The sequence below is a fragment of the Telmatherina bonti genome (assembly GCF_933228915.1).
Source record: "Telmatherina bonti genome assembly, chromosome: 9".
Classification (NCBI taxonomy): domain Eukaryota; kingdom Metazoa; phylum Chordata; class Actinopteri; order Atheriniformes; family Telmatherinidae; genus Telmatherina; species Telmatherina bonti.
Window position 1 is genome coordinate 19,546,794 of NC_136627.1, and position 24,340 is coordinate 19,571,133.

At 38.2% G+C, this 24,340-nt stretch overlaps 1 protein-coding gene across 2 annotated transcripts in view; it reads left to right on the forward strand.

The window, feature by feature from the left end:
• dync2h1 (dynein cytoplasmic 2 heavy chain 1) overlaps positions 1–24,340 on the forward strand; it is a gene marked incomplete at both ends in the record, with an annotated part of 106,450 nt that overhangs the window by 76,086 nt on the left and 6,024 nt on the right. For both annotated transcript variants that reach the window (XM_079246788.1, XM_079246787.1), the window contains 10 exons: positions 541–666; positions 5,659–5,769; positions 7,119–7,188; positions 9,193–9,278; positions 12,164–12,239; positions 13,164–13,390; positions 13,750–13,854; positions 18,337–18,453; positions 19,144–19,251; positions 19,609–19,710. In XM_079246788.1, the coding sequence (XP_079102914.1) occupies positions 541–666; positions 5,659–5,769; positions 7,119–7,188; positions 9,193–9,278; positions 12,164–12,239; positions 13,164–13,390; positions 13,750–13,854; positions 18,337–18,453; positions 19,144–19,251; positions 19,609–19,710 (1,128 nt within the window). The remainder of the gene's footprint in view (positions 1–540; positions 667–5,658; positions 5,770–7,118; positions 7,189–9,192; positions 9,279–12,163; positions 12,240–13,163; positions 13,391–13,749; positions 13,855–18,336; positions 18,454–19,143; positions 19,252–19,608; positions 19,711–24,340) is intronic.

Consider the following 24,340-nt stretch of genomic DNA (forward strand, 5'->3'; position numbering starts at 1 on the left):
ATTAATTCAGATGAACAAGTTTGTTGTTTTGTTTTTTTTAGCAAAAACAAAAAGGAAAAAAAAAGCTTGCTATGACTTGTTTGACATTTTACTGTAAGACAGCTTTGAGGGATAATTGGTAAATACAGCCATTGGAGTTATTGACAAATAATACATTTGACATATTTGTTGGATCACCTTTACCTCTGACTACAGTCGACATTCTCTGCGGCGTCTTTTGGATTTTTTTAAATTTAATTTCAGTTTTCTGTAACTGGAACAGATTTAATGCATACTAAAGACACTGTAAAGTGTCATTACGTTTCAATTACACATTGCTTTACATTCATCTGATTAGCAATGGATGACCAATCTCTGTTGTGGAAGATCCAATGAGAATAATCTCACTTTGCTTCTCTGCTCAGTGTAGACCATAATTAAACTATTGAGTCAGATTTGAGACACCTAACCTATGAGGAATTGGAAGGTAGAATGAAATTTTCCATCAGACTGATTTAATTTTTCCCCATCCCACACCTCCCACTTTCTCTATCTGCCTAGATCTCCATGGGTCAGGGACAAGCTGATGTGGCCTTAGCCACACTCAGAGAATGTTCGCGGAATGGAGACTGGCTTTGCCTGAAAAATCTTCATCTTGTCACTGCCTGGCTACCCCTTCTGGAAAAAGTAGGTGCTCTTTGTGTGTGTATCTTTGTGTTAGGAAAGGCTGCAGGGACAACTGTTAACATAGATCTGTGTGTGTGTGTCTGACTCAATTTATTTATTGCTTTCCCTTATGTTCTGGGCTTTTTGTTTCATAGTGAAAGGCAGCGTTGGGTATTGCACTGTTGGGGTATTAATGAACAATTACACCTGAAAAAGACTAGGGACCTTATTTACTACGATCATTAACAAATGGTACAAATGGTACACAAGAGTATGAAAATACATTGCACATGTTGTTTGTTTAGGATTTATGGGTGATCAACTAAGAAGGATTAATAATAGGAGCAAACTAGTGTTCAAATGAGAATTCAGTGTGCATTTATGGTTTCATCATGGAGATATTAGGAAAGCAGGGAGGTTGCAAACACTTACACAAAAAAAAAAATCACAATGGAAATAAAAATATCAGTGGATAAGTCAAATAAAAATATTGTTGCACTCCAGTAAAGAAATCGTAATGTCAGTAAAATGACTACTATATGGTAGCATATTTACTAAGAAGTTATGCAGTTCACAAAACGAGAAGAACACCATTAAGACGAGGTGGCAAGATGCAAGACGAAGAACCAAAGAAAAGAAATAGTGTATAATTAATCCCTAGCCAATAAGACAAGTGGGGGCTGGCAGAGGAGATTCCTCTGACCAGCATTTAGCAACAAGTGCAGCTCATTTACTGCAAGTAGCAGTTAACCTTAATGGCGAGGTATCACACACCAGAGCCGATTGCAGAACAAGGCATGTCCACCACAAAGAAGATCACATCACCCCTGTGCTCACTTCTCTGCACTGGCTTCCAGTTAGTTTTAGGACCCAGTACAAGATTTTATTGATTGTTTTTAAAGCCTGAAATGGTTTGGATCCCTCGTATCTGGCAGAGTTGTTACATCAACATGCTCCAGCCAGGACTCTTAGGTCCTCTTTTCAACTTTTACTTAAGGTGCCATTGGCCAGATTAAAATCCAGGGGTGATAGAGCCCTTTCTGTTGCTGCTCCTAAGATATGGAATAGCCTTCACCTTCACATCAAAGCTGCTCAATCCGTCTCCGATTTTAAGTCTGTCCTTAAAACCCACTTCTTTGCGCTGGCATTTGGTCATACCTGAGCTTTTTCTTGTGTATTTTAATTTTTACTTTTATTTTAGATTTTTATTTTGTGTCCAGATTTGATTTATTTTTTAATGTGCAGTATTTAATTTTATTTGTGGAACATGTTGTTTGTTGTTTTATTGTTCAACACATTGGGCAGCTGCCGCTGTATAAATGTGCTATATAAATAAACTTGAACTTGAACTTGAACTACACATTCCTAATGACAACTCAGTGCTTTTTATTGAGATAATAACAAAAATTAACCTGTCATGTGGCAACTTTTGTCTGAACAATAGTTGTGATTAAACATTCAAACAAAATAGCAGATTTTATGTCGATAATTTTTACCAGTTCTTTGTTTGTCATTGCCCCAGTGTTCAAATCAGGGCCTGGCAAAAAACAACAGATATTGCAGAGCATCAAAAGTGACTAAACTATGAGTCATTGAAGGTGGTCTGAGATCTATTACACAGGAGGTATGCGTTGTTTCTTCTGTGACATGAGCACTAAGGTGGGTTACTCAGGGCCACTGCAACACCTACATGACAGCTGGTCAGCTTTGCATTGGGGCTGATGATGGCCATAATTACCCTGGCAAGACGGATCGAAGTTGGCGTACAGGCGGTGGCGAGGGCTCTGAATGCCAGCAGCCCCAGAGCACAGCACTGGAGAGACATGCACTTGAGGAGAAGAGTGCAGTGTGTGCAATCTGCACAAAAGAAACATCCAAATTACAATGTGACATTAGCGAAAAGGAGAATACAATTTACATAATTACTGTTAATGTTAATTAGTGTTGCTGTGTTGATTGTTATTGAATTAAAGAATGAAAACTAAATGTGTTGCCCTTCCTGCCCATGAGAAATCCATTTGAATCAAACTGGTGCGTGTCTGCAGTCCTGCAGCATTGGGCTGTTGCCCCCCCCCCCCCCCCCCCCCCCCCCCCCCCCAGACACACACACACACACAGGGCCCTTTGGCTGTGGGCCCACTTGTCTGGACTATGCTGACATGTTCTAGTGTGGTCCAAACACCAGAACTGATGTCATGCCCACGTACGCATGATGTTTCTCATTTTGCTGTCAGATAGTTTATTACTGAGATAAACCTCTGAGGGAAACTAATTTAATAAATTATTGTTAGTTAACTTGACACAGGATAACAGGACTTCTAAGGTAGAGCCAAAAAAATAAATGTGTCTGTGAAAGCGAGTCAGCAGTCCATGGAAACAAGACAAATGTGAATTTCGTGCATCATCTCAATTCCACCACACCAGGTGGAGCAGGGACCTGGGAGGTGGGGGGGGGGTCACAGGAAAAAGGGCAGCCAGGAGGCTATTGTGTACTAATGATGTGTATGTATCACCCCATCCTTTTAATGTTTGTTTGCAATAACACTCACACACGGACACAAACACACTCACGCACATTATGCCCAGATTACCATATCTAAAATTACCCTGTGTCCTTTTGGTGCACATACACATTTTGCATTCAACCTGTCAGGGCATATTAACCGCCGCAGTGCAGCGTGCCCATGTGCATTTCTCTCTGGACATACACTGTATATATGTGTGTGTCCGTGTGTCTGTTTAGGACAAGTGGGTAGTTGTGTGTGTCACAATGGTTGTGATTTCTGAATTTGGGCTCTTGTGTTACATGAAGTGGGTTTATCTTTGCGCAGCACTTGCTTTAATTCGGTTTGTGTTCACATGCTTTTCCTGGTGGTCTTGTTTAGTATTCTGTGACTATAGTAGGTCATATCACACTAGAGGCACAGCTGTTGGTCATGATTGGTCAGTGCATGTGTGTATACACGTGTGCGCCCTCACCTGAGTGTGTGTTCACTGGGGTTAGCCTTATTCCATTTCTCTCTGGCCCATTCTCATGTTGTGATTTAAGTTGTACCTTATTACAGCCATCCTATTTCTGAACCTTTCCATGTCAATATGTCCTCCCTACTCTTTTCTCTTTCTGCTTTTATTGTGTGTCCTGCTGTTTCCATCGCTACATCTGCAGCTCTTCCTGGAAATATTATCCCCCCTCCCCTTATTGTATGACCAACTCTTTCTTTTTGTCTGTCTTTCTGTCTGCTTTGCTCTCTGTTTCTTAGTTTCGGTCTCTGCGCATTCGCCAATAAGTTTAGGGTCTCAGCAGTCAAGCTTGAAATGAAAAACTGACACAACACAAGGAAAACGGGAAGCAGGGAGCATAGAAAAGAAAGAATGCAGGAACTATGGATGTGAAAGCGATGAATAAAAAAAAAAAAAAAAAATGCAGTGAGATGTATTGAGCAGGTTAAAATTCTACCTTGAGAAGTTCTGGTTTCAGTATCCGCTTGTGTTTCTGTGGCTTTGCCATCTGCTCAGTCTTAATGTGTCTTTGAGTGTTGCTTCAACATTTTCCTGCTTCTTTTTGCCATCTGTCTCTGCCGTATTTACCCCCATTTCCAAAGCAGTTGGTCAGTTCAGGATAGAAACAAGAGGAGTCAGAAGAAAAGTGCTCTGTGTTCATAATTTAAGTTGACAGAACAGATGCTCACTTATATTCTACCTCTCACTCTGTGTTCTCACCTATTCACTTCACATTCTTCACCCATCTCTTCTGGATCTTTCCCTCAGCTTCTATAAATGTTTCTGTATCACATATTAGTGGAATATTTGACCAATTGGTTTTGATGCAGGATTTTTTATGCATCAATTAGTACGTCTCAGAGTTGCATTTCTACTGATACAATTGTTATGACAGTGTGAAATGTGGTGCAGGGATTTCATCAGGAGTCACTACATCTAATGATTCTTATCACTAGTGTGCAGACACTAATCCTGCTGAGAATGTTTATCTGTTAGCGCATGAGTGGTGTGAGTTTCACACTCTGAACCGCATGAATGTATTCCAACAAAGATCATTTTGATGCGCAGCTTCTAGAAGTGATTTTCATTCCCTTTCAATCTTCATCCTCCCTTCTACATTTTGTCTTCTCTTTCCCTTTGTCTTTCTGTGATGATGTTCTTTGTTCAAGTGGAATCCTGATTAACAACACACAGACATACAATCAGAAACCTAGAGTTTCCTTCGAGGGATGTCACTTCTTGTGTTCTTTGATTATTTGTGATCATGTGAGCTTCCGAGGGAATGAATTAGGCTTTAAATGATGCAGAAACACATTGATTACATTTCAGCGTCCTTGTGTTTGAGTGTCCAATCAGATGACACAAGACCCAGAGCAGTCAGCATGCTATTTTCAACTTCATGTCTTAATACAGAGCTGATGAAAGAATGCAAGAGAAGTAAGAGGGGAAAAAAAGAAGAGCTGGAAATTAAGAGACAACTATAGAGATTGTGAAAAGAAGACCTGCTGAGAGAAAATGGAAATAGATGGACAGGAGAAGCTGAATATACAGAATTAAGTTGAATGTGATCATATGAGGCCCTGCGATGGCGAGCTGTCCAGGGTGTACCCTGCCTGTCGCCCAATGCCAGCTGGGATAGGCTCCAGCTTCCCCGCGACCCTGAATTGGATTAAGCGGTTTAGAAAATGGATGGATGGATGGATGGGTGATCATATGAGTTGTCTAAATACATACAGGAAAGGATGAAAGTCTGAGTATCATTGTAGTATCATTAATATTTATTCTTAAAATATGTATGCATTTACTGTTTGTATGTGTGTGTATGTTGTGTCAGATCTTTAGTTAAATTCAGAGTTGGTCCAAATTAACCATAGCTGTATGTTTGCAATCATCTTAGTGGTCTGTGAGACGGAAAACACCTCACCTAACAGCTGTATCACTGCATGATTACTGTGTTCTGTATATTTCAGTGTGTGGTTGATGCATCTAATGTGTACTGATCCTCCACCACAGGAACTAAATGTGCTGCGACCCAAAGCAAGCTTTCGTCTCTGGCTGACAGCAGAAGTTCACCCCAAGTTTCCTCCCATTTTGCTGCAGTCCAGCCTTAAGATCACATATGAGGTACTGACACACACACACACACACACACACACACACACACACACACACACACACACACACACACACACACACACACACACACACACACACACACACACACACACACGTGAACACAGAGCCAACAACAACATAATAACCCCACAGTAAAAATAAAATGTGGTTGGATAGTGCTGTTGTACTTAAAACAACTTTCTAAACAAACCCATTCCGACACACCTCTGTTCTTACAAACCATAGTCGTAATTATTGTCATTTCCCTTCCTGACTGTTGATTTTCCTTGCACATCCATAGTCATATCCATATGTGTCTTTTCTACTCTATATAATCTGTAAGATGAGCCAGAAGCCCACAGCTTGTGTGCAAGTAATGCATGCTTTAGTGCTCAATGTGTTCTTGATGGGAGTCATGCTCATGGGGTTAGCTGCTTCAGCAGCCAAGCATGCTGCACAAACAGTCTCTGTCTGTCTGCTTCTCTCTTTGTCTGTAAGCCAGTCTTCTTTTTCCCCCCTCAAACACACTCACACGTTTTCATGTGCAAGCTTACCACCTTACTTTACAGTGTATCTGTACTCATCCTTTCGATTGTATAGAAATGGTTTGCACGACTTTATTTGAAACCAAATTAGTACACTCAGTCATAAGTTAGCAACACATCCAGTTGATTTGGGCAATTTTGTCCATTTTTTTAAAGTTTTTGTTTGTTATCAAAATGCCCAGATGGAGATGGGCTAATAGTATCTGAAGCAGCATCAGTGCAACCTCATTGCTTTTAATTATGTACAAAAGATATTGTTGCCCTAAGAATTATGTTTAGGAAACCGTTCCCAAAGGTTTTGCAGTTCATTTTAGCTTTTTTTTTTTTTATGCATATACACAACAGCTTTAATTATTACAGCACAATAATTACTCTTTATGATCAACTATGGTCTCAATCCTTCATTTGCTAAATAGTAAACATCCAGACGTGATGACCCTGATTTCAGTTTATTTGTATCCTTTATAATTCGCCTTAATATCAACTGTGTGTTACATAGGACTATGGAAAGTAATTTGTTAAATTAAAAAAAGGTTGTTTTTTTTTTCCCTGAAATCTTTTTTCTTTTCTTTTCTTTTTTCTTTTTCCAACTATGTGCATAGTAGCACTTGTCAAGTTTTTCTTTTCTTGCTTTTGTTACAATTACTGAGTGAATGAATTACCGTAGATACTTTCTACTTGTAGTTATGTGTAGAACATTGTTGGACTTTGGAATGTGACTTTTTTTTTTTTCATTTTCTGTAGGATAATGTAACGGTTAACAATGTTTTGTTTTCCATCTGTCCCTTCTTGCCTTTCTTTTGTCGTATACAGGCTCCTCCAGGGCTGAAGAAAAATTTGCTGAGAACATATGAGTCCTGGACTCCAGAGCAGATCAGTAAAGGTTAGCTCCTTTTTCTCTCTTCTGCTTTTTTTTCCCACATCTCTTGCTACAAAGGAGAAGAGTTTTAGCTTTAAGTAAGCGTTGTTTGTCTTCCAGTGCATCATGTATCATTCGTGTGATCTCTTGGAATGATGTAGCTCACTATTTAGTGTCTTTTTCTAACATGCAAGATTGATTTTCTTCTAGGGGATGGTTTTAAGCCACTGCATGATCTCTTTTAAAAACAAAGAGAGCTTATGATCCAATGGAGACAGGGAGTTAGAACGACTGTCTCTGGGGAAAACAGAATAAAGAAACAATTTTCTTTCATGGGACTCAAAAGGAGGTGCAACACTGTGGTCTTCCATTGGAAGCTAACTAAATAGTCTCATAAACCTTAACCAGCTGTTTGGGGACGTGACTTGTCTGACTTATTTACCTAAAATGAGGAGGGGGTGGGGCTGTTTATATATGTGTTAACAATTTGAAGAGGTTCTTATTACCTGATTTAAAGTTGGTCAGCAGCTTCACCTGTTACTAATAGTTAGTTTGATATTAGCTAAGTAAGGATTAAACAACGGGAAGCAGTGCATTTGGTTTTAATGCACAACGCAGAGTCTAGAACACCATGACACAGAAGAGTGATGTTCCTCTGCAAAGTGCAATAAAACCGTGTAATGCATGGATCCAAGTTGCTTAATCCACTTACACATTTTATAAATCTTTTTAATTTTTTAATTTTTTTACAAAACTTACTAAATATGCTAAAGTATAAGAATTATTTTCTGTTGTCTTTGATGTAGTTTTTAAGCTACACAACCATTGTTAAGCTACAGTGTATTCCTCTCATTCACCTGTCAGTCAGCTGATCTAAGGCAGTTGATTAACGCGTTGCTATGGTGATGCATATAACAGAGGGAAACAACAGTGATTAACTTGCCAAACTACATGTACGTAAATATGAAAATAAAGCACACCAGGTAGCATTAGACTTCTCCGTGATCATGGTACAAACTGAGTTGTTGGAAGGAACATTTAGGTGGCAATGTTCTCTCTTGTTGGACTTCATGCTTTTTATTTGTTGGTTTCAGACTACCCCCTATATTAGATTATAGGCTTTTTTTTTTTTTAAACCAAACATCCATTTTTTTCTACTGCTGACACACCGTTATATAACAAATTCCATAACCATTCAACTGATAATCCCCTGAATAAGTTGTCTTCTGAATTTTGTTCATACTTTCTCCAGAAGCTCGTGTTAAGTAACAAACATTTTATTTCTCCTTTTTAACATTAAACCTGGAAATTTTTTCCGATTCATAAAGAATTTGGTGTATTGCTTCTCTTTGTCCTAAATTTGTGTTGCTGCTTTTGTTTGTTTCCTTTTGGGTTTTTTATGTAAGCTTTTACTCCACAAACTTAATCAAACTTGCATGGTAAGAATAATATTAGAAACCCAAATTTAGCCAGTCACTCACGCTGTGTTGCAGTCTGTAAATCCCACAGCATGAGAATAAGACGTCAATTGGTCATGTTGTGAACGCAGTTTGAGATTGCTGGGCAGACATGGCACAAACTAACACGGATTGCTGGTGAACAGCTTACAAAAATGTAGCAATTTCCCAAACCACAGTGCAGATGCTGCAGTTCACTGTTTGCATATCTCTGAGAAGCTGCTCACTAAAAATCATTTTCTTTCATGAATCATAACGGCACACTTCATGCAGATGTTAGTGTTCTTATGATCGTTGTCAGTGAATTCACTCCATGATAATGTGAACAAAAATCCTCGTTGATCTGCTGTTTTTTTTAACAAGAAATTACAAGCATTGGCTTGACCTAAAATCCAGATACAACATAACGGCAAATGCACCATGCATGACTCCCCTCCATGTCATCACTTCTATATTCTGATGAATTGTAGAAATCACTGCCTCTCTATTTAGCAAATCACTAACATAGTTGATGATGACTGAGCATTTCACTTATTTTGACTGTGACATGCTGTTGATTGTGTTTGTGTAGGAGGCAATCTGGCTAGAGCTCAGTCTCTTTTCTGCCTGGCTTGGTTCCACGCCGTCTGTCAAGAGAGACGAAACTACATCCCACAGGTAAAATGCCCACACCCACCTGTATAACTGCCACAGCTCTACACAGATTTTCAAAAACCTGAAACTAACAAAACAAAGAAAATCAGTAAATACACATAAATTAGGAATCATGCAACAGAATACATACTCTCTGTGTGCAGCTATATAAACTAATTCACATATGAATTTCTAACTAGCTACCCATGTTTTTATCATATGCACCCATAGAAACAGTTAAAAATAAAATTAGGGTGCTACATCAGAGACCAGGGCTTTCTTTTGTCCTCCCTGACCAGCATGGCAACCGTGTTTTGCATTTAATGCAGTGCCTCAGGCAGAGTCTTCTCTGTGTTTGTGTCTGCATGTGGCTTTTCATAAGAAATACAACTGTGAGTAGAAGCCTTTGTAAGTTAAAAAAAACTCCCTGTTGGCCAGCACACAGAACGCAATTTGGGAATCAGACCCAACCTGGTAAAGCTTTAGAGCACACTCTTAATCTGATGCTTTTCATACACCTTGCTTTTAGACTAAGGGATTTGTTGTGTTCATTACAACTGGATTAGTCTCTTCACTTAGTTATTAGAAACTGGGAAACTAAATTTCTCAGTAGAAAACACATATTTAGGTGTTAGGTTTTAACTATGTTATGCACCGATAGCATTGTCTGAGTTAAATGGCAGTGTGTGATATCAAGTGACAAAATAATAGACTGCAGGAAACTGCTATAGCTTTTGTAGACAATCTGTCCTCGCTCCATTTGAGTTTGTTTCTGGTGCCCTCTGTTAATGCTTTCTTCCCTTTGAATTTTTTTTTTTTTTTTTTTTTTTTTTATTGATTATACTATAAAGATTTAGATTCAAAACTGTATTTATTCATCATCACATTGCACAAGATTTTATAACAATTATATATGTAGGTCTAGAGGATGTGTTCCAACTGCAAGGTGATCACATTCTTCAGCACTCCCAAAGGAAGACTGTGCCAAACACCTGAAGACAAGAGTCAGGCTTCTGATTGATCTGGAGATCAACAAAGAACAAAAAGCTAGTTTTTGTTCCAGTTTTGGAGCACTGAACTATCTCTGCCTTAACTATGATACTAAACCGTGCCAGCTGCAGAGTATGATCCTTCATTCTAAACATATTTAAAGTGACTACGTCTAGATTGGAGGAGACTTTTGACTATGTCTGGTATGGTGTAGTGTGGAGGACTGGTCCCTTTGCTAAAGACCAATTAATCTTTTACAATCATCGTAAGAGCCCGATTTGCATTGCCAGCAGTAGGTCAGGCTCATCTTTCGGCTTCATTGTCCAAATTCCATAACCTTTATGGACAGATTGTCCAGCATAGTCGAGGGCTGGACAGTTTCCAGTTCAGTCAGTTCAGGATTGCATCTTTTCTGCACCTGTCCTATCGTCCTCATTGAGACCTCCAGTGGTCTGATTGTGTGAAGTAGGCTTGTTTAAAAAAAAAAAAAAAAAGACATAAATTAATAAATTTGCACCTCTGAATGTGAAGTAATCTATATCCTGTATGAATGAAATACTTAAAGTCACTAAAATAAAACCATCTGCTCCCGTGACCAGACATTTACCAGTAGTTTGGCTGTTCTGCCAGCTGATAGGGTTTATCTTATCTCTCAAGTTTTTTCACTTTTCCAAGCTTACTGTTCTTCCTGTCCTTGTTTGGTTCACTGGTTAATTTTTTTGTTTTTTTCTTTTGCAGTCTCTCCAACTAAATCTGCGTTATGTATATTTTCTTGTTTTTTTTTCCATTTTAGATGGAAATTTTTTTGCAATTTAAAACAATTTATCATCAAAACAGTCACTACCTTCTTTCTTTATCTCATGTCCTTGACTAATTTATTTTCTGACTTTTTTTATTCAGTAATTGCTAGCTCATGTTGTAAACACTTCATTTCAGGAAACAGAGGCTTAGCAACAGTACAAAAAAATAAGAAAATGAGGGACAGACAGCAAGAGATGAAAGCAGAAGGATAGATATCTGGTACACAAGCTCATTTATCAAATGTGGTTGAAACAGGATTCAATACCATCACTTAAGACAAAGTTACACAAAATTACTGAACAAACAGTGGAGATTTAATCATTCACATAATTATTAAGGATGCTCAAACAGTTTTCCCCTGCTGCCTCTTCACCAAAAGCGTCAGTGGGCAGATTACAACTGCTGATTGAATAGCAGTGAAGTGCAACAAATATACTCACAAACTGCAGCAGCCCTCACACTTGATTATGTTTTAACAGCTCTGTGATTTTCTCAGATAGCGACTGTTTTTGTATCTGTGCAGAAGCGTGCACTGCTTTGTTTTTGAATGTGCACAAGTGTTGTGTAATTGCAGCAAGTGTTGTTTTTCAACCTTGAAGCTTATGCACCGATGCCTTCATTTTTTGTGCTCCAAGGCACATCAAAAAATGTTTATGCTCATACACTGGCCTGTCTCTGTGTAAAAAATTGGGCTAATCTTGTACAGGAGTCTGCTTGTAACATGATGCTGATGTGTGATGGTTGCAGGAGAGAGCGTCTGGTAGGATAGCAAACATGCAGCTGAGTTATTTATGCGCTCTGGTGAGGTCGTTATTACAAAACATTGCCGTCATATATTTCATTTAATAAAACTGTCAAATTTGTTAGATCTTAAAAGAGTCTAAAAAAATGCAGTCACTTGCTTTTTTAGTGATGAGCTTCCAGTAGTAACTGTACTCAAATACTTAAGGAAAGGACAGCATTTGTTTCAGTATACAAACATTTTAAATAATGTGAAATATGTCGGTTTTTATTTTAGTTTTTGGCTCTTAAATGTAATATTAGCAAACAAACATTAGCATTATACAATGTTGTGAATATTTCTAATCTTTTATATTGTTTATCTTTTCCTAATCTAGGGTTGGACCAAGTTTTATGAGTTTTCTTTGTCGGATCTCCGAGCTGGCTTTGAGATCATTGATAGGCTTTTTGAAGGTAAGACGACCGATGCATAATTTTTATATCCACTAAAGACATTTAATGACAACTTCAATGTTTTCTGTGGATTCAACCTTTACAGTTGAATCCATAGGCTCTGAGATTTTAAATTTAGAAATGCTGGTGGTTGTGATTCTTCCAATAATTTCAGAAAAAAAACATCCAGTATTGATACCCAATAATGTTGCTTGTCTCTTGCAAGTTCACACACTTGGCTGACAGATGTTCCACCAGGCCAGCGTTCCCACTGTCTCAAGATAATGTTGAATGCATTGAATTTGAAAAAAGTAAATACATTACCATTTCATTTGCATATTAGTGATATTTTAAGGGATATTTCTACGCTGACTTTGGTACTCAGTTCTGTTCAAATAGACTCAGGTCCATAAATGGACACTTGAGACAGAATAGGTAAAAGAGTGGGGAAGAAAAAGAAAAGCACAACTGAAAATCAAAAACCACATAGACATTTCAGCCGGTGCATCCTCTGTCGACATGGGTAGCAAGAGCAACTCATAGTTGGATTTGAGTGCAATGATACTGTTGCCTATTGAAAATAAATACTTATATTTAATTTAATCTCAATTATTTTTATTTGATCTACATTTTTATTTGACATTTCTTTTGAACTTGCTTGCCCTGGCTTTGGCAAATTTGAGGCTATTTCTATCTCTGAAGCCTTTATTCACTATGTGATGTGATCAATTAACGGCTCACTGAACGTGCACCGTTCCATTAAGTGAGTGTATTCCTGCGTGTTCGGGATGCAATTCTGTTAACTTCATTCACCCAAAAGACATGTTGTTCTTTTGAACAAGCTGTATGAGAACAACACACCAGTCACCACTTTTTTCCCTGTGAGTGCACACGCTGCATGTTTATAGGTTTCATTGTGCATTTATATGTTTTGTTGTGTCCAAGGTGGTAAACTTTTCCAGTGGGAGTTTGTTCATGGCCTGTTGGAGAATGCTATCTATGGTGGGCGAATAGACAACCCCTCTGACCTCCGCATCTTACGCTCCTACCTTGAGCAGTTCTTCTCTGCACGCCTCCTGTCATCCTCCCTTGCAGCCGGACAGAGGAGGAGCAAAGGAGGAACGCGTGTTTTTCCACCTCAAATCAGCCTCCCAAACTCCTGCTCGATCTTGGTATGTTGTCAGGATTGTACAGAGATGTGCACATAAGCCTAAATCCTTTCTGAAGGCCTGAATGAATAAATGCCAACAAGGAAGTGTTTTCCTGAAAAGCTTAAACTATAGATGAATTTACTTTAAAATCCACAAAAGTATTTATGCTACTCTGGTTCTGTTTCTTTGTATTCTGTTAATATTTTGTAGGGACACAAGGTAACTACAAAAACAAACAAAAAAGATGCAAGCATGTATTTGTATGATTAAAGAATCAGTAGTAAGTGTGACCTCAGTATTGCTAAATATGTATCCAAACTATTCAAACAACATGTAGAGTTTTATTTATGCTCCACATGTGCTTTGTGCCCCCCCGCCAGGACTACTGCAGTGTCATAGAGAATCTCCCAGAAGATGATAGGCCAGCATTTTTCGGTTTGCCTGCCAACATTGAAAGATCCTCGCAGAGAATCATAAGCTCCCAGGTGCACAAACACACTCACATACACACACCTGCATATTCATGCTTTATCTGGACAAAACCTCAGATCACATGTTTCTCAGCAGCTTTGACACGATCCTAAATTTTTTTTTTTGCATTGCCAGAAATGTTTAGCTTTTTCTATGTTCGAGTGTCCCCATAAATGCTCAAGTGGCTGTAGAGGAAAGTCCATGGCAGTCAGCACTCTTTGGTCACCTTTGATCTTCAAGTATTCAATTCCAGTCAGGTTCTGGTTGCAGCACAAATTTTTTCCATAAAAACGGAAAGCCAGAGGGGGTTGTCTGTCTCTAAAGAGTAGAGCACGTCTTCTTCTTTACCCTTCTGAAACTTAGATATTACCACTGTCGTGTTTTTCTACAGGCCTGATACAGTGATACGCTTTCTAATATTTTCCTTGTACAAACACCTCCCTATGACTGGTATCAATGTCAAACTTAAAAAAAAACAAACAAACAGTTTGGTTGTAGACTCAGAGACGACTTTAAAACAAATTACAGATGTCTTGTTCTTTTAATGGATAAACACAATCAAATAAATCAGCCGGCGGTCAAACACCTCTAATATTTGAGTCAGATGGACTCAACCGTAAAGTTTTCCCCATTGGTGGACATGCAGAGTGGAAGATGTTTGTGTTTGAGATCTCTAATATCATCTCTAAAAGAGCTTGTTTTGATGGCACGTTTTCCTTAAATTCAATATAAAGTTTTTTTTATGAGAAATCTATGTGTTGCTTAGGGACAAAAATAGGCTTACAGTATGTTGATTTAGTTCTAATGCACTTTGCCATATTTAAATTTTCACAATGATGTCACTTGAAATTTTGCCACCAGTGGTCACAATTTATTCACTGCTGAAAACTAATTTTAAGAAGTCTACATTCTAGCATTGTGTAACTTTAATGCAAGGTTGAGAGTCAACTGATGGGAAAACATGATTAAAAATTTACAATATATAGTTTTTCAAACCTGTTTTTTCCATTTCTGCTATTTCTGTGATGGCAGAAATGCTCCTCAACACAAACAATGTACAGCAAAAAGGATTCCAGCCTCAACACGTGGAAGTGGGTGCACATTGTGGCTGGGGATTTTTAGTTTGCCTCTGTTTACAAGGTCTGCAAAGAGTGCTTCCACTAATAATATCTAAAGCTGCAAAGGATTTGAAGATTTTTTTGTTTTTGTTTTTGTTTTCACCATTTTATCATGGTGCGCTCACAGACACAGGGGATGTCTTGAGTTTTCCTATGGAGTGGGGCACAGTGATGTTGGCGGCAGGTCTCTGAGGTCCGGTGCATTGCAGGACGGGCCCTTTGTGGATTAAATCTTGTTTTCAAGTATTCTTTGTCTGTTGTACAAAATTGGGATCTGGGGAGTATGCAAGTTTTAGTCAACACAGCAAGAGCTTAGTTGTATTTCTTTTGCTGTTTCTGAGCAGTCTTGCAGGGTGCAGCTTTCTCCTGGAGGGGTATTCTGTTTTCAGGGAATGCAATATAACTTTTATATTGTGCATCGTAACTTGGAAATTTCTAATTATGCCGTTGGTGAGTGGAAATGGAAAGTTTTCCCTCTTAACAGGTCTGGCTGGAATGTATTCGGTTTGTCAAGTTTATGACAGTGGTCACCAGTAAAATATCTCATGTGAAGGTTCTGCAACTGGGAAACACACCTTGCAAATAAAAAGAGACAAGATTGAACTACTTTACCTGAATATAAAACTGATGGGGGCTCATTGTTAGTCCCTCTATGTGGAGATGATGCCACACCCCAACCATACAATAACTTTAGCTCATAAATTGGCCTGATTATCTCAGAAAGGTGTAATTTTTAGCAATGGTTGTCCAGCAAAGCCTGTAGGATACAGTGCAGTGACAAGTTTAATCTTACAAACTTCTTCTCAGAGAGGAAATGATTCTTAATGAATATAACCCTGTGAAATGCTGCCACTGGCAGTGGAATAGGATTAAACTGACTTGTTTTAGCAGTGTATCTGCATTTTAAATACCCCATCATTGTGCTAATTTCAAAGTAAAACAAGTGTTTTACTTGTATCTGCATTGTAAAACAGTCAGCAGATAAAGCCACAAGAAATATTATGGAATTCTACACACAGGCATTGTGTTGTATTACTCTGTTTTTAAAACCCCTCGCATCTGTTTTCATTTGCAAGAGTAGGAATATTGCAGAATCTGCCAGTGGTTTTGTTGCTGCTTACTGGTGTAGTATATGTACCGTATAATGTCATGTGTTTAACTGGATCCATTTCCAATGCTCCATAAAAAGGGACAGTTGATTATTTTTCAATCACTGCTCACTTAACACAACGTCGTACAGCTGTTTGTAAAAAAAAAAAAAAAAAAAAACAAAGCAAAAAAAGTAATAGCAAAAGGACAGAGTGAGATTTGGACTGAACTGTTTTTAATTCCCCAGCAAACACACTTAAACCATGCAGAACTTTTGCAGCATGTGTGCACAGTCCCCATGTGGCTGTTTCTGCAATTAGGTTCATTCATACTGTCACTGCGGTCCGCTGATCACAGGAGCTACACATCCAGTTTAATTCATGCATCTTCCGCAAGAATACTTTTGTGTGTGTGTGTGTGTGTGTGTGTGTGTGTGTGTGTGTGTGTGTGTGTGTGTGTGTGTATGTGTATGTGTGTGTATGTGTGTGTGTGTGTGTGTGTGTGTGTGTGTGTGTGTGTGTGTTTTGTTGGGTGTCTTTCTCTACCTATCTTAAACATATGTTCCTGTCTCCCCTCCTGCTGTCATCTGTCACTGCCACTTTCATGTTCTTTCTCTCTTTTTCTCTAATATACGCCCTCTCATTTCCCAAAAGGCCAATGTCACTGTCTGTGGGATGGGTACTTAACCATATGCACACACACACACACACACACACACACACACACACACACACACACACACACACACATACACTTATGCAGAGTCATACTTATGGTAGATATCATTTAATATAGATGTTGAAGTCTCGTGTGAATGACCCCATGTAGGTAGGTCAGAAGAGCCTTAAATGTTTAATGAAGATTCCCTTTGGCTCACATTCATGAACCATGATGTGATGTATTTACAGTTAAAGTTTGGACATATTATATATGCAAACATGGTTCATTATATTGAGTGTGCTAATGTAAGTGGAAGTCAGTCTTTCCTGTTAAGCTTTGAAATCATATAAAAATGTGCGTCCAGATATATTATTCATGTGATGTATTCAGTGGCAAACCAGTCTGGGCTCATTTGATGATAAGAAAAATCCCCATTGGTGATTTCTTACCCATCTTTTCTCCTGGAGGACTCATGTCTCTGTTTGGGTTTTTATGCTCCAAGATGACAATCACCAGTCAGGGATGTTGAGATCATCAGTGAGGGTTTGTCTGTCTTATCTTTTTGGTGTTTTTAACCTAGTGTCAACTCTTTTGGAGTTATTATATCATTTGTCATTATGTTCAAATAAACTTTCTAAACCTACAACCTCATCCACATTTTTTCAGCTCCATGTTGAATAATCCATTCTGTCATTGAGAAAAATAAATCTACGTAGCTGTTAATAAATTCAATGCAATATAGCTTAATGCAACAGGAAGTCTATAGTTTTTCACTGTATGAAGCTTATATGCTTATTAATTCATAATTCATATGACATGCTGGTTTAAAATGCAATGCACATTTTTTGAGCTGTTTAGTCACATTTACGCACGTCTATCACAGCTGTTGTTATGGTGGATACAAAAAAATTTAACATGCAAATGGCTTGACACTTCATTAACATTACTTTATAATTTTTTTCTTTTTTTTTTTTTTTTTTTTTTTTTGTGGTTTTTACATAGACTATAGGCTGTTTTATTCTGCAAACATCTGTTCTCTTATGCAAGATTTTACATTTGCTGGAAATCAGATGTTGTTGCTGTGTTTTGAAGGACCCATTCATGTTAACCACCTGCTGCTTAGTTAGTTTAGCATTCCTCTTGGTTTCTTTAAAAGAAAAGAATAGCTTATTTCACTAGCTTAGATTACTTGATGTAAAGTTAAAATTTAAACAGTACGCATTCGCTCTCGCTTCTGATCAGCAATTTCAAAGCAGAGTTCTCTTAAAATGAATAAAATTTAAATTATCAGGCAATTTGCCTTCAGGCACATACAGAAACTCGCATAACTTCACAAAAACACATTTGGTTAAGGAAAAATAAAACGTCCAGTTCCTGGAGGATGTGTGTTTGGAGTTTGCAACATTTCGGGACTAAAAACAGTTGACTGTCACTGCAAGTGGGTAGAGAACAGATGATGATGATTTTTGGGGGGGTTTGAAATTCTCATAAAATAGTTGTGTTTAACAAATTTCCTTTTTATTTTTCCCATTTAATAGTCTAGATTTTAAGACATATAGGACAAATACAGATTAAAAATCTATAAATAAATATCTTTATTTATATGTGTTTATTACTTTTTGCTCACAGGTTATTTCCCAGCTGCGTGTCCTCAGCCGCTCAGTGGCAACAGGTTCTAAGTTTGACAGAGACCTCTGGTCGAACGGCCTTTCACCAATCCTTAACTTATGGAAAAAACTCAACCAGGTCAGTTGTTTGTTTGCATTTAATCTTCTTCTACTTTACCTTAATTTTGCCCCAAAAGCTGAAGGATTACATGGCAGTGTAGATTTGCTGGCCGAGTGATAATTCTTTTGTTTCTTTAGAGGGCACAAAGCTTTATGATTCAAACTATGTGAACTATTTTAAGATACCATTTCCTCAGCGTTTTTGCACTGCTTATGCAGAAACAAGTGGCCACCAGCTAATTGGAAATTAGTAGTCAGTGGCTATCACACACAGCATATTAGCCTATGGCTTACCCAGTTAGGCAGCACTGCTGTGTGCGGTTGCTTAGAGACTGGCACCTTTTTTACCGATCAATAGCACATGTACATCAACATTAAATAATTTAGCTGCCATATTCCTAAATTCTGGCTTTGCTTCTTTTCACTCACACATGCTCTCTGTCTCCTTTGCCTTCTTCAGCCTTTCACTGCTCCTCTCGGTTCCTCACAGAGTTGTTTTGAAGTCAGCAAGTGACTGTAATAATTGTTAGCTCCCCATAGATCTTAATCTACCACTGACTGCTTTCATTTAACAGTGTATTTGTCCTCAACTAATGAATAGGGTTTGACCATCAGTGGGTGTGTGTGCCTTACAAAGTCTTCTTTGCTTTAACAGTTAAGTTCATGTATGATGTATAATTCTTATGTCTCTCTTTGTTTTTTTAATTAGGGTTCCACTCTGATTCATCAGAAAGTGGATCCACCTACAGAAAGTCACAAGTCACCAGTCTTGTCTTTTATTGCTCTGGAGCAGTTCAACGCTATCCGTTTGGTTCAGGTGTGTATCAATGATATCAGTGAGAACACATTTTCTTTTCAAAGGATTAGGTTGTAGTTACTGAATAACCCCCCCTTCACAATTTTTATCAACTAAAACAACAATTGTAGCATGTGACATTAATTAGATGGATGCATAAAGGCATTTAATGAATTAAAGATCTGAAAAATTGGCTTTGCTTCACAAACATGGACTAGATGAGTGAGAAGAGTAAATATTTCAACTTTATAATTAATCTGATGGAATGAGTATGTAAGGTACATTTACTAGATGTGTAACGCCTAATGATCTTTAGTTACAAACCCTGTTCTTTATGCAGCATGTATGTAAACATGTAAACTTTTAATGTTGGCACAGAGCATCCACCAGTCTCTGGCCGCACTGAGCAAAGTCATCAGAGGGACTCAGCTGTTAACCCCAGAGGTCCAGAAACTGGCCACCGCTCTGCTAAATCAGGAGGTAAGGATTAGCAATGTGGAGGAATGTTTTTTTTTAGACATGTTCCTCCCACAAAACAACTGAGTCAGATTACTGAACTGATCAAGTCCTTTGCAGCATGTCAACGAGCCATTTATTTCATTCAGGTTTCTTAAAGTAGGATTACCTATAAAACATGCAGGGCAGGGGGGGCCTGAGAACCTGGCCAAAACGCCAAATAACACATTTCAGGTCTTGACAAATATTCCGATTAAATATTCCTTATTGATTTCATAGTGGAAAGTGTTGAGGACAAATTAACAGAAAAAATTCATTAACCTAATTAAGTCTGGATTCGGAATGATACTCAAAATAAAAGGGGAAAGTTTAGATCACCGGCTGACTGAATGTAGCTCTGACTGGCACATGGAGGTCTGTGTGGTCCTCCAAAGAACAAGCTTCTCCCAACCATTACCAACCTAATGCCAAACAGTCCTCTGTAGGATGTTGCAGGAAACAGAATGTTCTCCTCGGCATCTTTAGACTCTCACTCACTCAGTGTGAACCTGATCTTTATGAAGAGTGCAGGGTGCTAATGATGAATCTGCCAATCCTGGTGTTCTCTGGGAAATGCCAAGTGGGCTGCATGGTGTTGACCTGTGAGCATGTCACCGCTTGTGGACCTCAGGCTCTTACACCGCCATCATGTAGTGGTCCCGCTGCTGGTTGTTTTCCTCTCACGGCCCCTTCACATATGGTATGCTGGCTTGTGTCCTGGTATCTTCTCCATGCTGTTGACATTGTGCTGGGAAAAAAACAACAAACCTTCTTGCCACAGCTAGCATATGCCATTCTTGATGAGCTGCACTACCTGACCGACTTCTGTGGGTTGCAAACACCACCTCATGCTACATCTAGTGGTGAGGGAAATGGTCAGATGCACACATGACCAAATATCAGCCAAAAGGATGAAGAAGGAATCGGTCTGTGGCCACCACCTGGCTATTCCTTGATAGGAGCTTTCTTGCTAATTGCCTATAATTTCCACCTGTCTTCTCTTCCATTTCTGTAACAGCAAGTAAATTTGATTCACAGTAAGTTGTACAGATTAATATCACAGAAGTTTGACTGATTTGAGTTACATGATAATTATTATGTGATGATGTTATTTTCTTCTTTTAGCAGGGCTTCTTTAGATAAGACATAAATCATCATTAGACTGACTTTGACTGGTTGGACAGAGCTCAGAGAAGAGACAGAGAGCGAAAAAGACATAAAAGTAGTTTTTGAAAGGGAGTGTCAAAGTCAACGTTACTTCCTAGCTGTACTGATTAATATCACAGAAGTGTGACTGACTTTGAGTTACATAGTCGTGACTATGTGTTCCCTTCATTTGCTTGAGCAGTATAACAGATGAATACCAATAGATTAAAGGTGAAATTGAAGGAAGACAGTATAAAAATGGGGTCTACAAGTACATTTCTAACAGTATAACTTTCTTGGGACTCTGAAAAACTCAGTATGAAGCACTGTGACTTCCCATCTTTTCCACTGACAGATTTGTATCTAGCCATTGTTTCCCTGATGCACTTCCCTGACATATAGTTTGCTGCATCCTCCTCCTTTTCACATTCTAAGATTGACTGTGTTGTTAAAAAGGTGAAGCGTGAATCATTTCTCAGTTGTGTGTCAAAGTTCAGACCAGAGGGGCAGCCACTCTTACGGTGTACACAGTTGACTCGTAGACATCTTACACAGACACACGTGTCTTTGCATGTTCCCATGCTGAGTGGAAGACAAAGGGAATATGATGAGGTATAGAAGAAGGGACACACACTCAACATCCACTCCCTCTATGTGTGTTATCCCCTGAAACAAGCCTTAGGCAAAATTCTCATTTAACTGTGTTCCTCCTCTTAATTTTTCATAATGATCAGCAGGTATGAAATCCCATCATTGTCTGTTGTTTCCCAAACAACTTTCTCCATTTTTTTTTTCAATTTCTCTGTCTTAGTGTCTGACCCTTTCATCCTTTATCTTACCATTTGGTCTTCTTAAATCCAACAAGTCATACTAAATAATGTTAGGAATATATTCATAATATATTGGTGTAATATATAACAACAGGCTGTATGTGTACAATGTCAGCCATTAATGAATTTTTGCTAAATATGACTAATCATGCATCATAGAGTTCTTTAACATTTATTAGCTTTAATACCATAAATATAATTTGAGAACAACAAGAAGACTGAGGGATTTTCAAGAATCTGGCTTTATAAATGGCGTTACAGTCAATGAAATATCCCGAGCAAAGCACTATACTCCTAAAAGTAAACACACTGCAGTGTATTATTGTTGCTACTCAGTATTGAACTGCTTGATTCTGGCATGTATTGTAATCTCTGTTATTATAATAATCTGACATCATCATAATTTAACACAAGTTTCCTCTTCCTGTCTATGATACTTAGGCAAATATTTGGGCTGAAACTGTAGCTCCTCCTCACAGTCCATCTGCTGCAGAACAGCATCCAGGGAATAAACCAAGAAATGCCACAACAGAAGACCTTTTCTCTTTTTGGCACCAGACATAGTTCCTTGTATAGTTGGAAGAGAGAAGACAATAAGAAAAAGTTTTGTTAAAACAAACAACAAATGGATTCATGTCTGAAAACAGAGGGTTATAAAGTCACCATGTTCTCAGTAGGGATTATTTTTCATAGCAGAAGCCATTTTGCAAATGTAACTGCTGTCTGTAGAGCTCATGTTTCCTACAACAAGACAGACGTCAGCACCAAGAGAAACCTGGGAAAAATGCAGTGGGATAACTATTTTTCTCTTTTTTTATGTAGCTGCTACCAAATCCTCATGTCTTAAAGTCATAAACAGTGTGTTGTTTTGTTTCTCTTAAAAGTTAGTTTGAGAGTTAGTTAGTTTGGAGAAATTAGTAGTTTGATTGGGTTACACAACCCCATAAAGTTTTATTATGACCATTTAAAAAAAGCTGCCATTTCTGATGATTCTTTGTGAAGTCACAGGATATTGGAGAAAGTTTTATTTGTTGCCAAATTGTTATTGTTTTTCTAATGCTATCACTGAGCATTGAATGCACATCACTTCTGAAAGGCAAGTTTTCTTCCTGCACGACAGTCCATATTGTCCCTAGTAAAATAGAAGAGATGTTGTCTAGTGTTCTTTCTTCTAATTAATTTCAATTAGATAATGAAAAAAGACCTAAAAAATAGTCATAAAAGATGCAAATTTAAGCACATAATAGCAAAAATATGATTGTCATTCACAAAAGCAAAAATAAGCAAAGTAGACAAAAAAGATAAAGAAATGTCAAACATCTTCAAAAATGCTGTTGGAAAAGATTTGGACTTTTGTCCTCACTACAAGACATATTATACACTCTCAACCAATAATGCTAAAGATAAAAAACTCAACTCCAGTTTGTATTTGCTGCTGCATCAAAAGGCTGTATGCAAACGAGCTGCAGACTCTTTGCAGAAACCAGTGTGATGTGAAACATTTACATCACTGGTTTTAACCAGCTATTTCTGACTGTCCCAGCATCAACCAGAGAAGAGGAACAGAATGAGCTGGTGAGGTGATTTATGTATTCAGAAAATGAACCATTTGTGGTTGTAATAATGTAAAAGTATGGCAGACACAGCTCTGGAGTGATCAGCTCCGCTGCTTTACTTTTTAGCTGTGCAGTAAAACATAATTAGATGCTTGGAAACTACCCAAGCTACCCATCAGAGAAGGGTGATAAGTAGTGCAGCAATACAGAGATGTATTTCAGCAGTGCCTTTAGTCCATGTAAATATCATAAACATCAAGACATGAGTTGTCTGTAAAGGCTGTTTTGATGAAAATTTTAACAATCTCCAGCATCAATGAGTTTTTCAGTACCAGTTGAAGTCATTTGCATGCCAAGATTTTCCTTTCAGACAGACATAATGTCCTAAAGAAGCTAAATTCTTCTTATTCAAAACATTAAAGGATTTCAGGGTATCACTTTGCCCAGCTCTACATTTTAATGGTTTATTTGTTTTCTACCATCATTAACTTTTAAAATGATCAAACATGTATTAGCACCTTAGAAGTGTCAGTGATTTAACCAGTCTGCATATTTTTGTGTCTCTTCACACTCTTCTGTGTGACAACACAGAAACACGCAGCAGGATGCTGACTGAACGGCTGATGTGCTGCTGAGAGACATACAAAGTCCATCCATTATGACTTTCATGCTTGATTTATAGCAAATTCTCAATCCTCAGCCTCCCACTGTGCACATTTTTTGAGTGTGTGTGAAGCAACTCTTTTATCTCCATTTAACAGTTTTAAGTAACAGAGACTGTGGAACCTGTTCCATCGCTCGCGGTCTTCTCCTAGGAAGCTACGCAAACATTTTGCGTTTGTGCGTGACTTTCAAGGCACAACATTTCAGCCGTTCAAATAAACACTACTCAGTGCCTCAGATCAAGCAGCTACAACTGTGGAATTGATGCCAACAAATATTGTTGTCTTCATTAAAGAAAACCATAAATGATGAGGCGACCTTTTGTCCTTTAAGCCGTCCATCTTCAGCCTTTACATTGTTCTTAATCTAATGTACTTAATGTCTTTGGCCATGATGAACGCATGAGTACACAAAGTCTAT